This window comes from Trachurus japonicus, chromosome 13, assembly GCF_045865225.1.
Source record: "Trachurus japonicus isolate A0001 chromosome 13, Traja_1.0".
Classification (NCBI taxonomy): Eukaryota; Metazoa; Chordata; class Actinopteri; order Carangiformes; family Carangidae; genus Trachurus; species Trachurus japonicus.
Genome location: NC_140919.1, coordinates 8487076 through 8501617, shown reverse-complemented (window position 1 = coordinate 8501617; position 14542 = coordinate 8487076). Strand labels below are relative to the sequence as shown.

General features: G+C 44.7%; 1 protein-coding gene across 1 annotated transcript in view; it reads right to left on the bottom strand.

The window, feature by feature from the left end:
- Nucleotides 1-527: 527 nt before the first annotated feature.
- The window catches only part of appbp2 (amyloid beta precursor protein (cytoplasmic tail) binding protein 2), a 30560-nt gene continuing 16545 nt past the window's right edge, over nt 528-14542 (bottom strand). The window contains exons 9-13 of the mRNA XM_085794775.1: nt 13189-13313; nt 10637-10722; nt 9110-9300; nt 4087-4252; nt 528-813 (exon numbers count right to left, since the gene is read on the bottom strand). Of these exons, the coding sequence (XP_085650901.1) occupies nt 551-813; nt 4087-4252; nt 9110-9300; nt 10637-10722; nt 13189-13313 (831 nt within the window). The 3' untranslated portion in view covers nt 528-550. The remainder of the gene's footprint in view (nt 814-4086; nt 4253-9109; nt 9301-10636; nt 10723-13188; nt 13314-14542) is intronic.

Sequence of the window (14542 nt, the reverse complement as noted above, 5' to 3'; positions counted from 1 at the left end):
CGTCGTCGATCCGTCTCTTCGACTCAAAACTCAGAACTGAATTTATTATTTTTTACTGTACAAGTGTCAAAAATAATCCACAGCCGCCTTCTCCGTATGTGTGTGTGTCTGTGTGTGTGTGTGTGCGCTGCTGCTGATGATGATGATGATGATGACGAAGCTAGAGGACGTCCTCATTGTAGTCCTCGTCCTCGTGTGGTGGCGTCCGGCGTGGATCGTCAGGGCGACGCCGGCTCAAATACAAAAAGCAAAAAACAGAAAAACGTCCTGATTCAAAAACAGAAAAGAAAAAAAGAAAAAAGAAAAAAGGCGAGCGAGTTCGAGTTCGAGTTCGAGTTCGAGTTCCTTCTCGTGGAGAAACGTCGTCAGTCTGCTCAGTGGGCGGAGCTACGGCGTCTTATCCTCCCCATTGGTTGGTTGGTTGCTATGTCGATGAGGTTTGAAAACGGTGTCGTCTCTATTTTCTTTTTTAAGTTTTTACTCCACGGCTAAATGTGTGTGTGTGTGTGTGTGTGTGTGTGTGTGTGTGTGTGTGTGTGTGTGTGTGTGCTCAGCCCAGACAGGGCCGGGTGGGGCCGAGGCTCTGGGCCAATAGGAAGGCCTGCACCACCTCCTGCGTCTGCTGCGGCGTAGTGTTGACGTCCTCCAGCGCGTCGGCCACGGCGAACTGCCGGTCCCGCAGCCGGTTCCAGTTGGACAGGACGTTGTGGTACTCGAACACCTTCTCGTAGTTCCCCACCGAGTTGTAGAGCTTGATGAGGCCCCGGTAGTCGTACTCCAGGCCGCTGTAGCCCTCGCCAAACAGCTTCTTACCTGCAGCACAGAGAAACACACACACACACACACTGTTAGCATTGTTATAGTGTTCTTTAAAGGGATAGTTCAACATTTTGGTAAATCTCTTTAACGCTTTCTGTTGCTTTAACTCTCCTGTTGTCCTCCTGGGTCATGGAAGGAAGGAAGGAAGAAAGAAAGAAAGAAAGAAAGAAAGAAAGAAAGAAAGAAAGAAAGAAAGAAAGAAAGAAAGAAAGAAAGAAAGGGAACAGATTGGGTCAAGGAAGGAAGAAGGAAGGAAGGGAAATGATGGTGGGAAGAAGGGAGAAAGGAGGGAATGAATGATGGAGGAAGGAGGGATGGAGAGACAGAAAGAAAGAAGGACCATTCTAAACAGATTCACCCAGGATGCCAACAGAAGGCTTAAAGGGATAGTTCAACATTTTGGCAGATTGGCCCATTGCCATAATCCCTATAGTCGTAGCAGTAGGTTTGTTACCTTTAATTGTCGGTGCAAGCTATTTTTAGAACAGCGGAGCAGAGCCGTGAGCTGCTCAGAGCTACGCTACGGAGGCTCATGGGATTTCTTGGTTTCCCTCATCAAACTCGTCAAATACTAGGGGTGTCAATATCTACACGTGTAAACAGGTACACGGATAACAAATCATAACCGTTTAGAAAAATCAATAGCTGTTTACACGTCTTTTTTTCTCTCCTCCTCCTCCTTCATTTCTCACCAATATAGTATTTTTAGGGGTGATAACGTTGCCTGAAAGCTTCACATAATAATGGAACTGCGTGTCAATCCCCCCTCACAATATCTCTCCATAGCCGTCTCTCTCCCGCTGCCCTTCAAAATAGAGGCAGAGGGAAAAAAACAGCAACAACAACACCAACTCCTGTCCTGCGAAGGAGGCTCAACATAGCCAGGCTTTGTGTTCATGTTCCTGCTCCACAAAACCTCAAGCCCCGGTCCGAGTTAACACGGTAACAAAGATGGTTACAGCAGCGGATCAGCGCGATCTCTCCCTCCGTACAAACGCAGACAATTCCAGCGAGCTGGCCGCCTCAAAATTTATAATGCAGAAAAAACCCTGGTCTGAGTTAGTAAATGTTTTCGATCCGAACCCGGTGTGTCTGGTCGTGTTTGGCCTGGTCCGATGACTGAGCCAAGGGAAGAGCCGGTAGTCTATAGTAATTGGTGCAGATTAAACTTGTAAATTAATGCTTCTCTCGACGATCTGACCCTTCCTTCTATTCTGACTTTTTTAAACAGTAACAACAGAACCATTTGATTATGTTATAGATTTTCCATCTGTGCTGAGCATAAGAATTGTTTGAAATTAATAATAAAAAAAAGCCTTTCCCATATAGACGCCTGTCTCTAACATATGCCGGGTCAGTTCGTCTAACCGGGTACACGTCGGTTAGAAGCCCCTTTTACACGTGTAGAAAAAATTGTAAAACGTTGACACTCCTATCAAATACACAATCCAACAACTCCACAACACAACGCTCTGGTGGACAAGTTGTGAGCTGCACATTCACTATTATCTCATAGCGTGGTGAATGTGCAGGTCACAACTTGTCCACCAGAGCGTTGTGGAGTTGTTGGATTGTGTATTTGATGAGTTTGATGATGAGGGAAACCAAGAAATCCCATAATGAGCCTCCGTAGCGTAGCTCTGAGCAGCTCACGGCTCTGCTCCGCCGTTCTAAAAATAGCTTGCAATGGGCCAATTTGCCAAAATGTTGAACTATCCCTTTAAGGCCATAATTCATTTTTTCAGCTGTCATGTAAACGTACTGAATGATTCACACGACTCCACAGACAGAGAGAGAGAGAGAAAAAAGCTGGTGTTTCATCTCAGCTCTGGAAAAACGAGCTGGAAGAACGGAGTCAGAGGAAAACTCAGTGTCACGTTCTGTTTCCTATTTCTATCATCTGAGTCAGAGCTGCAGCCTCAGATCCTAACTGGAGGCTTTCTGCCCCGAACATCTGAGACGGTGCAAGGTAATTATCATCTACTTGTTCATGTGCAATGTTGAGTTTTTGTTTTTTAACACTGGTGAAATGTGGACTCAAAGAATCTGTTACTACAGGGGTCAGGAGAAGAAGTGTGAGGATCACGGATGAAAAGGAAATGGGGATATTTGTTTTGTAAATTGATTCACAGTGTGTAAACCTCAAACTTTAATTAACCCTCCTGTTGTCCTCCTGGGTCAAGGAAGGAAGGAAGTTAGGAAGGACAAAGGGATAGAAGGAAGGAAGGAAGGACAAAGGGAAAGAAGGAAGGATAAAGGGATTGGAGGAAGGAAGGAGGGACGAAGGGAAAGAAGGAAGTTAGGAAGGACAAAGGGAAGGAAGGATGGAAGGAAGTTAGGAAGGAAGGACAAAGGGAAAAAAGGAAGGAAGGAAGGATAAAGGGAAAGAAGGAAGGAAAAGGGATAGGGGGAAGGAAGGATGAAGGGAAAGAAGGAAGGAAGGATGGAAGGAAGTTAGGAAGGAAGGACAAAGGGAAGGAAGGAAGTTAGGAAGGAAGGAAGGACAAAGGGAAGGAAGGAAGTTAGGAAGGAAGGAAGGACAAAGGGAAGGAAGGAAGGATAAAGGGAAAGAGGGAATGATAAAGGGATAGAAGGAAGGAAGGAAGGAAGGAAGGAAGGACAAAGGGATAGGAGGAAGGACAAAGGGAAAGAAGGGAGGATAAAGGGATAGGAGGAAGGAAGGACAAAGGGAAAGAAGGAAGGATAAAGGGATAGAAGGAAGGAAGGACGAAGGGAAAGAAGGAAGGATGGAAGGAAGGAAGGACAAAGGGAAGGAAGGAAGGATAAAGGGATAGAAGAAAGGAAGGAAGGAAGGAAGGGAGGAAGGAAGGACGAATACAGGGATAGAAGGAAGGACAAAGGGAACGATGGGAGGAAAGAAGCAAGGGAAAGAAGGAAGAAGTAAGGACAAAGGGAAGGAAGGATGGAGGAAGTGAACAGATCAGGTCAACTGGATCAAAAGAGGAAGGAAGAAGAAGTAAGGACGAAGGGAAGGAAGGAAGGAAGGAAGGAAGGAAGGAAGGAAGGAAGGAAGGAAGGAAGGAAGGAAGGAAGGAAGGAAAGAAAGAAGGAAGGAAAGAAGGAAGGATGGAGGAAGGTAACAGAAGGACAACAGGAAGTTAAGTCGTTAAATCGTCCACTGAGCTCCTGGTTAAAACACTCAGTCTGGAGCTCTGAGTTTGTTTCTGTGTTGTAGTCTGTGAACAGCAGCTGCTATAAATAAATAACTGAAGCCCCCTTGGCCCCGCCCCCTTCCCTGACTCTGACCAATGGCGATGGAGCGCAGGTAGAGCCTCTCGGCGTCCTCGTACTGGTTCATGTCGTAGTTGTAGAGCGAGGCCAGGTGGCCCACGGACAGCGCCACCTCGTAGTCCTCGTGGCCCAGCAGCTGCTCCTTGATCTGGATCGCCTTGATGTGCATCTCCTCCGCCTCCTGGGGGGGGGGGGCAAGTAGGGGTCAGAGGTCAGGGGTCAGAGGTCAGGGGTCAGGGGTCAGGGACACACTGCTACACACACACACACACACACACACTGCTACACACACACAGGCTGTACTCGAAACCGCATACTATACTGCTAGTTACAGGGCTTGACGCTAAGCTTTTTTCCAAGTAGCACTGTGCTACCATGCTGAAAAATTTAGTAGCACACAACATTTTTTAGTAGCACAATAAAAATTTTGTAGTTTTGGTGAAAATATCATTTTCAAACAAATAAAGTAGATTTAGCCTATAATTCTAACCCTGTAGACTAATTTTTAATGTTTTAACTGGCTCTTTGCCTTAACAAAAATCAGGAAAGACAAACAATGCAAATATGTGTGAGAAAATAGAATATTTATTACAACCAATATTAGTTTTTAGTTTTATGCTGTATGTGTGTGCATGTGGCCTGGGGGTGGGGGTATTGATGAGCAGTGAACCTATATTTCCCTCAGTATAAAAAGCTGAACATTACATACAGGGCTCTACACTAAGATTTTTTAGGAGCACAATGAAAAATGTTGTAGCAGGCTGTTTAAGCCTTAAATAATGCTGAGGGTCCAACATGACCCATTTTTACATTTGAGAACAGTAAAAACACCAAACATGTTTCCTCAACAACCTGTCACACAAGCAGCTCCATGTTGCCCCTGTGTGATGTTCAGGGACAGGTCAGACAGGGAGCTTTGAGGTTGAAGTTTATATGAATGTTGCACTGTGAGACTGTGACCACATGTCAGCTGTTCTCACCGCGACAAGCGTTTATTTTTTTGATAGCTCCACGGTAGCCTCGGAGGCCACGTACCACCTAAGGGCTTCCTTCACCTGGGGCAGAGCTCCGTGTGAAACAGTAGGAGAGACACAGCCCGAGACCGTGAACCGGAGGAAGAAGCAGGTCGAACGTGCACGGAAAAAAAGCGCATCGCACCGAATGTGCGCTGCTACGGTGTCGCCTTGGCGTGCATGACGCGCGTCTACCTTGAAAGTAATGTGCGGAAAAGACGTTACATCTGAACGGCCCCGATGTACACAAGCTTTAATCAATGCGGCGGCCAAAATCACCAAACAGGCAGGGGGGGCGGGGCGGGGGGGGGTACTGCTCACGTTAAACAGCATGCAAAGCGGTGCATGCAGTTTCTGTCCGAGTCGCACTGATGCGACTGAATGCAATTTTTTATTCGCACGGGCTATTATCAACTCGCAAATGCGAGCAAAACTGTCGCACTGTCGAGCCCTGAGTTAGGGCTGGGACGTTATGCTTTTCTCCCGATTCGATTCTTCTAAGACTGGCGATTCGATTTAAATTGCGATTCTACGATATTGCCGATTCTCTCGATTTTTAGTCTGCATTTTTAACATTTATCTGCACACAAACACTGTAGTCTGACGCCAGGAATACACTGGGAACGGCAGCGACGCAATATGTAAGCGGGGCGGAGCGGAGTTTTTTAACTGCTACACCAGGCACGGACGCAACGCGACACGGCTTCACTGTTTGTTGTTGCAGCTTCAGCTTCACCTTGTCAAGCTGCAGTCAATGAGTGACTTTATGCATCTCAACACATTTTTACATCCTTCCTGTTAAAATGGATTGACAGTACCTTTTTCACAGGTAATTTGCTGACTATGTAGGTTTGCAAGTGCAGACTATATTAAATGGTATCAATTAACTGTTTAACTACACGATCATGGATCCACAATGTAAAAAACAAACCCCATAATGTTGCACTGCTACTGGCTTTGCCTCTGGTACATGAGACATTTATTTTAATCACTTTTAAACGTAATATATTCGTTTTATACACAGTTCTCTGTAGTTTTCTACCTGTTGGAGGGCCGCGTAGTACGCGATGAGGAAATAAAATAGACCCGGCGCGAAAAAGAAGAGAAACGCCGCGCGACGGCCGCTGGAGTGCGCGTCGCTCACATGGCCGGTGGAGGAGCTTCCATTGACTGAATGGGCGCGAGCTGCTGCGGGTGTCGCGCAACGTACGTTTCGCAGTGTATTTCAGCCGCGAGCCTATAAATTAACATACTCCATTATAAAGTGAACTTAAACCCTTTTCAAAACCTGTACTCTCTGTATGTAAAAAAGGCTAACAACAATAGTTTTTAAAAATCCCCCCCAAAAAAAACATTTTCAAAAAAAAAAAAATCAATTTAAAAATCGTCAAAAAAGATATTGCAATATTTATGTGAATCGATTTTTTCTCCCACCCCTACTGCTAGTACGTACTGATTTGGCCAAAATGCAGTATGCAAACAAAAGCAAAATCTACAGTATGCGAAAAATTCCCGGATGTCGTACTGATTCGGAAAATATCTCCAGCATCTGACCAGTCTACATTGCGTACTGTATCCCACAATGCAATGCGCCCCTGGCGTCTAACCATAACCGAAGACAGTTTAGTAAAGTATTTTCGCCGTGTACCGTAATGTTATATAAATAGAACTTAATGCAGACTGATGTGTTCATTGTAAAACATTAATTTATTGATGTAAATGTGGTGGTTTGTGTCCGTAGGCTCCAGAGCCCCGAGGCAGCGCTGCTCTTCTGTCCAATACACAGGAAGCTTCACTTTACATTCAAACAAACTAATGCGACTGCCACAATTTTTAGATTTCATCAATGAGACCAACATTTATCTCCTAAAAAGAATTTAACCAGCCGGTGGTAAACCTCTAAAAACCTGCAGGTAAGTTAATTAGCGATCGTTTTCTCCCACCGGGATGACGACGGAGGTTGGCCGGCCGAGCAGCTCTGCAGACCGGCTGCTGCCTCTGTGACGTCGCGGTCGCTGCGGAGCTTCACTTCTCCGAAAGACATCGGAGTAAACTTCTAAACAGCCGTCATTTGGATAAACTAACCGCATATTTGGGATCTAAACAGTTACTTTCTTGCATGAAAAAATATTAAAACTTAATAAAGCTACAAAATAACAGCACTAGAGCGGGAAATAAAACAGCTTTTCACCTCAGGGGTGCAAACTCATCAGGGGTAAAAAAGGTGACAAGATACCAACCCCCTAGGGGGGTCCGGGGGCATGCTCCCCCGGGCAATTTTTTTTAAAAACCAACTTTAAAGGTGAATTTACAGTCAATTTTAGCATGAGACTAGGGTCCAGATTTACTCAGGTTTGCACAGCTTTTGCTCCTGTTAAACCTGCACAATCTGTCTCTCTGTGTTTGGTTTTGAAACATGTGAAGGGGGTCTTCAGCCTATGCAGGTTTAGCATGAGCAAAAGCTGTGCAAAACTTAAGAGAATCTGTCCCTTGATGTCCATCAGATGAACCTTGCAAACCTTGCCTTCAAACTAAATACAATTTCATACAGACGGATTGGTTCATTGTGAAACATTTATTTATTGATGTAATGTGTTTTCTGTACGTAGGCTATGCTCCGAGGCAGCACTGCTCTTTCTGTCCAATAACACACATGAAGCTTAAAAATGCCATAGGCTACATAAAACATATTAAGCGGCAATATGTATTTAAAAGATGTTCAAGCAAACGGTTCGGTTCACGGTTTTGTGGTCATGGTTTTCGGTTCGGTTTGGTATACTTTGATCGTTGGGAAAATCAATCATGTCTTGTATATTCAGGTTAAAACTTAAAGAATGAGGCAGTCTGACATCTGATACATCATTGTGACAGTCTGAGGTTCAAAGTAGTGAGATAATGGCTGCAAGAGAGGAGACATTGATAGTTCCAACATGTTTTAATTTATTGGGCAAAGAAAGTTATCTAACAAATGCTAAGAACAATTAGATATTCATTGAAATATATAACCTATATTTATTAATTGTGGAACTTCTTACAAAAAATATATCTTATAAAATATAAAAGCTAAAATGTCTCTTAAAGCTCTGCCCCTTTAATTAGTGCATACAAAATAATTTAACTTTAGCCTACTACTCTTACAACCACATTATTTACCAGCAACATAAAGTGAAACAGAGGCAGAGGTGTCCTGCCACAGTCAGTCAACCTCCTCCTCCTCTTCCTCCTGCTGCTGCTGCACAGGTCCGTTAATATAATACATCCATGCACAGGTCGCACTGGAGCTAGTCTCGCTCGCCAGACCCTCCTCCAGAGAAGGAGACACTGGAGCTAATTATGCTAAACGCGCTAATCGCTAATTGGCCGCGATCGCGATCATCACACACACGCGGTCCCATACAGCACCTATACAACGCTGCTGGCGCATCTTCTAGCTCCGACTCTTTCACTCGCCGTGCTCAAAAAGTCGTGTTAGTTAGTCTGTATTAAAAGTGAAGCTTCAGGTGTGTATTGCTGGACAGAAGAGGAGCGCTGCCACCACTCGTTGTCATCCAGATAAGGTGCATGCGCCTTAAAGAGACAGGTGCATTGGCTCGGCTCGGCTCGCCTCGCCTCGCCGGACCCCCCCCCCCCTCTCAAATTTTTTTTTTATTGCGGATTTACACGAATCACACAAATGACCAATTTGGGATCCAAAACGGCGAATTTCGCCGAAAGGTGACAAGTTTGCACCCCTGCACCTGTTTTACAGCTACTGCTACCGGTTGCTGCGAAATGCATTGAAACTGCAGACTGAATCCCACATTCAGTATGCAGTATACAGTACATAGTAACGCAGTACGGTAGTATACGGTTTTCGAAAGAAGCCACACACAGCTACACACAGCTACACACAGCTACACACACAGCTACTCACACAGCTACACACACAGCTACTCACACAGCTACACACACAGCTACACACACAGCTACACACACAGCTACACACACAGCTACACACACAGCTACACACACAGCTACACACAGACCTTGAACTTCCTCATGGACTGGTAGAGGCGGCCCAGGTTGCCGTAGTGTTTGGCCGTCTGGACGTTGAACTCTCCGAAGGCTTTCTTGGCGAGCTGCAGCGACGACAGGTGCAGGTCGTGAGCCTCCTGCAGCAGACGCTCCTCCGTCTCCTTGTTGTGGCAGTCGATGGCGATCTCCTCCAGGATCAGAGCTGCACACACACACACACACACAGACCAAGAGGTGAAACAACGCTACTGCAGCTCTGACGCCACTAAAACAACACTTCATCATTGAGTATGTCGGAGACGATCAAATCAATGATTATCTTTTTTCTTTTCTGTTTTTCTTTCAGATACCTGTAGTTTTTCCTCGTATCATTTGATAGGACTTCATTAAGTGGTGTATATCATCTGTTTAAAGGTATAGTATGTAGGAATTCCCCCCGTCTAGCGGTGCGGTTGCATATCTGAACGTATTCTTGATGTTGCATTCAGGTGAAATGGGGCAGACGTCAGACAGACAACAGACGCTGCATGTAACAGGATAAACAAGCGTCTATGTAAACAAGTGGTCCGCCAGCATTTTGGAGATACTGAATTTTAGGTCTTCACTGAATGTTAGTCATAATTATTACTATTAAAATAAACTGAATAAATAAAGACATGGGATGTTTCATTCAGTGTGTAATGGACATATATATAATGTGTTAGTTTCACTTTAATTGAACACATTCTGCATGGCGGAGGCGACGTCTTTCCACTAGAGCTTCCTTCACCTCTGAAACGGGGCAGAGCTCCGTGGAAACACCTGCCTGACACAGCAACGTAGGGAACCGTGCATGTCCGCGGCGCACAGCTCCACGGACATGCACGGGGGGGAAAACGGCGTCACCGTCGCACCGACTGCACGCGGCTACGCGTCGCTTTAAGGAGCGCGCACGTCGCGCATGTTGCGTTGTCTACTTTGGAGGTCGGCTGTTATCAGTATACGTAATCAGAGACCATGAATGAGTTCGCCTCAGTTTCACGTGATTGTCACTGTCAGCCTGTTAAAAAAACATTTTACTGACCCCAGCTGAGACCCCCCACCCCCCACCCCCTCTCAAAACAAAAACTCTTCGGATCTGAACGATTCACACAAGTCACCTCATTGGTCATGAAAAAAGCGAGTTGCGCTTTTTGGCGCGCTGTTTGCATCCCTGTATAATAAAATGATGTAGGATGTTATAGGAACACACGTCCAACTGGTCAAGTGAGTCTGAATCCATCAAATAAACTAGAAAATGTCACAATATTCTGTAAAATATTGACTAATCATTCATTAATCCAAGATATTCATCATAAAAAACACAAGTTCTTGCTCATGTTGGTGCCCTGGACCCAGTGGGCAGCGGCCCAGCATCTCTGGAGGAGGAGGAGGAGGAGAAAGAGGAGGAGGAGGAGGAGGAGGAGGAGGAGGAGGAGGAGGAGGAGGAAGAGAAAGAGGAGGAGGAGGAGGAAGAGGAGGAGCGTGGCGAGGGTTTGGGTTCGGGGGGCGGGGCTTACCTTTGACCCGTTTGGAGGACGCCAGCAGCAGATGGTCCTCAGGCAGAATGTGAGTGATGATGTCGATGGCTCGTTCTGCGTGGAAGCTGAGGGACAGACAGAAACACAAACACTTCTCAGAAAACGTCTTGTTGTTGTTGTGACTCAGCGTTGCCCAACGCCGTGACGACCGAGGCCTTTGTCACACAGAGGAGACCACGTTCCTAAAAATATGAAAAACATCTGCTGCTCCAGGACGAGGAAGATAAAACTCCTGTTTATGTTTCTGTCACACTCAGTATGTTTACATGCAGAGCTTAAAGCAGAAGTAAACGATCCGGTCGTTTTGGCTAATGCTGCGTTCCAGGCAGGCTTTTGAAACCGTAAATTACAGCTTCAAGTCACGACTTACGACTTTGTAGCGTTCCAGGCAACCCACAACTCGTGTTTTTCCGACCTGTTTTACCGGTGAAAGTCACTATAACGGCCACTCATAACTTCTGACCCGTGAACTCGTACCAGATCGAACTGGTACCACTTCACAGGTCGGAAAAACACCAGTTACGGGTTGCCCTGAACGCACCATAACGTCTTGTCAGCCGATGGAGTTAGCAGCCCCCGCCCTCGTCATGGATCTATTGGTCCTCGTCCCTACGTCACCACATTCACGCGCATCCCTTGGCTGCACACACAGAGAGGACTGCCCCTTTATGCCGTTCTCTCTCCTCATTGGATAAAAACTGTAGGATACGATAAATGTTTTCTCCTGGGCTCAGAGCAGAGCAGAGTGACTGACAGACCTGTGTTTCAGACCAAACACTCTATAGAAGTGATTGCTGTCGGAAGATACAACTATTTAAGACTTACATTAACACAAAAATATCGCTTACTTCTGCTTTAAAGGACAATTCCAGGCGAATTCAACTCGGGGGTGTATTTTCACATCATTTTAGGTCTAAAAGAATGAATCTGAAGATGTTCAGTTTAATGTCTCCTGTTTTGCGGTAGCTGCATCTGTCCCCGCATCGCCACGGCAGCAATGAATGGGAGTGGATGTAAGTTCCGCTGTTTAGGCTGTTTACATCCCTCAAAGCCACAGACAGCATCAGATGGTGACTCAAACATGCACCGAGAAGTTTATTTACTTCAACAAGCCGACATGTTTGTAAAACTAGATCTAATTCAAAGTCCGGCGGAGTCTCGCGCGAGCCCGAAGTTGCAGTGCTGGTGTGTTCAGGGGCAGTCGGAGCTACCGCTTGTGTCATAAACACAGGAATATCAACTCTTTACTTGCTTCAAGTGTACATTTTTTTCCACATACAGCGTCAGGTGGCTACTCAAACATGCGCCGAGAAGTTTTTTTTACTTGAAGCAAGTAAAGAGTTGATATTCCTGTGTTTATGACACAAACGGTAGCTTTTCCCACTGCACCTGAACACACCGAGCACGGCAACTGGGTCTCGCGCGAGACTCCGGGAGACTTTGAATTAGATCTAGTTTTACAAACATGTCGGCTTGCTTGAAGTAAATAAACTTCTGGCTGCATGTTTGAGTCTCCATCTGATGCTGTCTGTGGAAAAAAAATGCGGCTTTGAGGGATGGAAACAGCCCAAACAGCGGAACTTACATCCACTCCCATTCATTGCTGCCGTGGCGATGCGGGGACAGACGCAACTACCGCAAAACAGGAGCGATTAAACTGAAAATCTTCAGATTCCTTCTTTTAGACCTAAAATGATATGAAAATACACCCCTGAGTTGAATTCGCCTGGAATTGTCCTTTAATCGAGCTATGCTCATAATTCGATTTTGGCGTCAATTTACATGCAACTGAGAAAACCTAATAACTGACGGGGTCCATCGGCCCCTCATGCGGCGTCACCCGTTGCTTCAGCAGGTTAATACGCCGCCTGTCCTGTTGACTTTTCTGTCACCTCGTAAAAAACTGAATATAAACAACTTAGTAAGCTTCATAATAAATCCTCAACTGCAGTTCCCGACCAGACGCGTCAGTCTGGGCCTGAGAGAATAGGATACGGGCTTCCTTTTTTCATCTCTCTCTCTCATTAAAAATAAAAAATAAAACACTCCTGCTGGTCGCGCTGTGTGAAATGCATTGAATCGGCGCTGACGTTGGGTTTTTTTCTTTACTTTGCCGGGTTCAGGCAGCTTCTCTGCTCCACTTGGTGCCGTCTCTACGGTTGTGGAGCAGCACACACATGCATTGTCCAGTTCTACTCCGACTAAGGTGTTTACATGACGGAGAAAATCTAATTCCAATCACATTATCTGGGTGTCTTAATCAGAGTTGGAGAACTTCGATTTCAGTCGGACTAATAAGGTGTTTACCTGCACTTCAGTTGTCCAGTTATAGTCGGATTAAGGCAATAATTCGGTTTTTTCAAGTGTCATGTAAACGTACTGAGTGAAGGTTCCTCTGGCTCTGATCGATCAATACCTGATTCATACAGACTGATCTGAACTGTAGAGGAGCAGGAGGAGGAGGAGAGAGAAGGAGAAAGAGGAGGAAGAGGAGGAGAGAGGAGGAAGGAGGAAGAGGAGGAGTGACTCACAGTGCGTTGTCGAACTTCCCCGAGCTGTACTGGTGGACGTAGGAGGAGTACGCCAGGTCTTCATGAGCCGTGGCCACGTGGATGTTCTTCCCTCCAAACACCGACTGCCGGATGTCCAGCGCCGTCTGCCGACCAACCAACCAATCACAGATCAATAACTCATAATATCACTGTCTCATCTTCATCTTAATAAAGGAGATAATTTATCTATTTATCATCAGGATGTGACCAAGTCATGAAAATATAAATCTTAAACACAACTTCAGGTTTTTGTGTTGATTTGCTTTGATTCAGTTTCTCTTGTTTTGTCTCTTTTGTTGCATATTTTTTTAATTATTGCATAATTTTCTTTTTTTTCCCTCCCCTCTCTCTGGTTAGATACTAATAATCCGATTTACTTCACTGGTCCTTCTACATTTTCCATTTTGCTCATGTTAGATCAAACTCACTCATATAGTTAGAAACAGAGGATCTCAAACAAAACAAAAACCTCAAAAAACACAATTTAAAATAAATTTAAACATAGTATTGACTGCAACTGTTATACTGTTTATTTATTGTTTCTTTATTTTGGCTTAATTTGTTACACTGAAACCACGAAGACAGGGCCGGCCCTAGCATTTTGGTGGCCCTAAACAAGATTTTTGTTTGTGGCCCACTCTAAGCGCAAACACCAAATCACATACACTGCTTAAAACTGAATACAGACATGTTTGATAGACAGATGTAACAATACTCAAGTGTTTTATGTCTAATCTTCCGCTGTAAGCACACTGAGGCCGATTTGTCCTAGACCACTGTATAAAGAAATAATTTAGGCCAAATTTTCTGAAAAATTTCAAATCCCTTGTGAAAACACTCCTTCAGTCATGAGAACAAACTCTTTCGGTGCTTGAAATAGGATATGAATACAGTAATAGATAAGTGTACAAAACAAGTCTAAAATGAAATTTTGTAAATTCGCCTTTTGAGCATAAATGTTGTCATTCTGGCATTCTATTTTCACCAAATGTCTTAAATGTGAGATAAAAGAAGCTGAATATTGACTTCAAAGCTTCATCAGATTTTTTAAAATGAGAAATTAAAACAAAAATATTTACTAAATAAATGGAATTGTTGTGCAATGAAATAAATAAATGGAAAACACACAATTTACATTGTTCATATAATGTGTGTTGTCACTGTGTCTGTGCTGTGTGAAAGGTAAAAAAAAAAGTGTAAGAGCTCAACAGGTCTGTATACAGAGCTGGAGCTGAGTTTAGGTCTGAACTTTCTCATATATACATATTTTTAAAATAATCCTGCTCATCAGATGAGTCAAAACTTTCAGCGTCTGAAGCACCGTCATCACTGA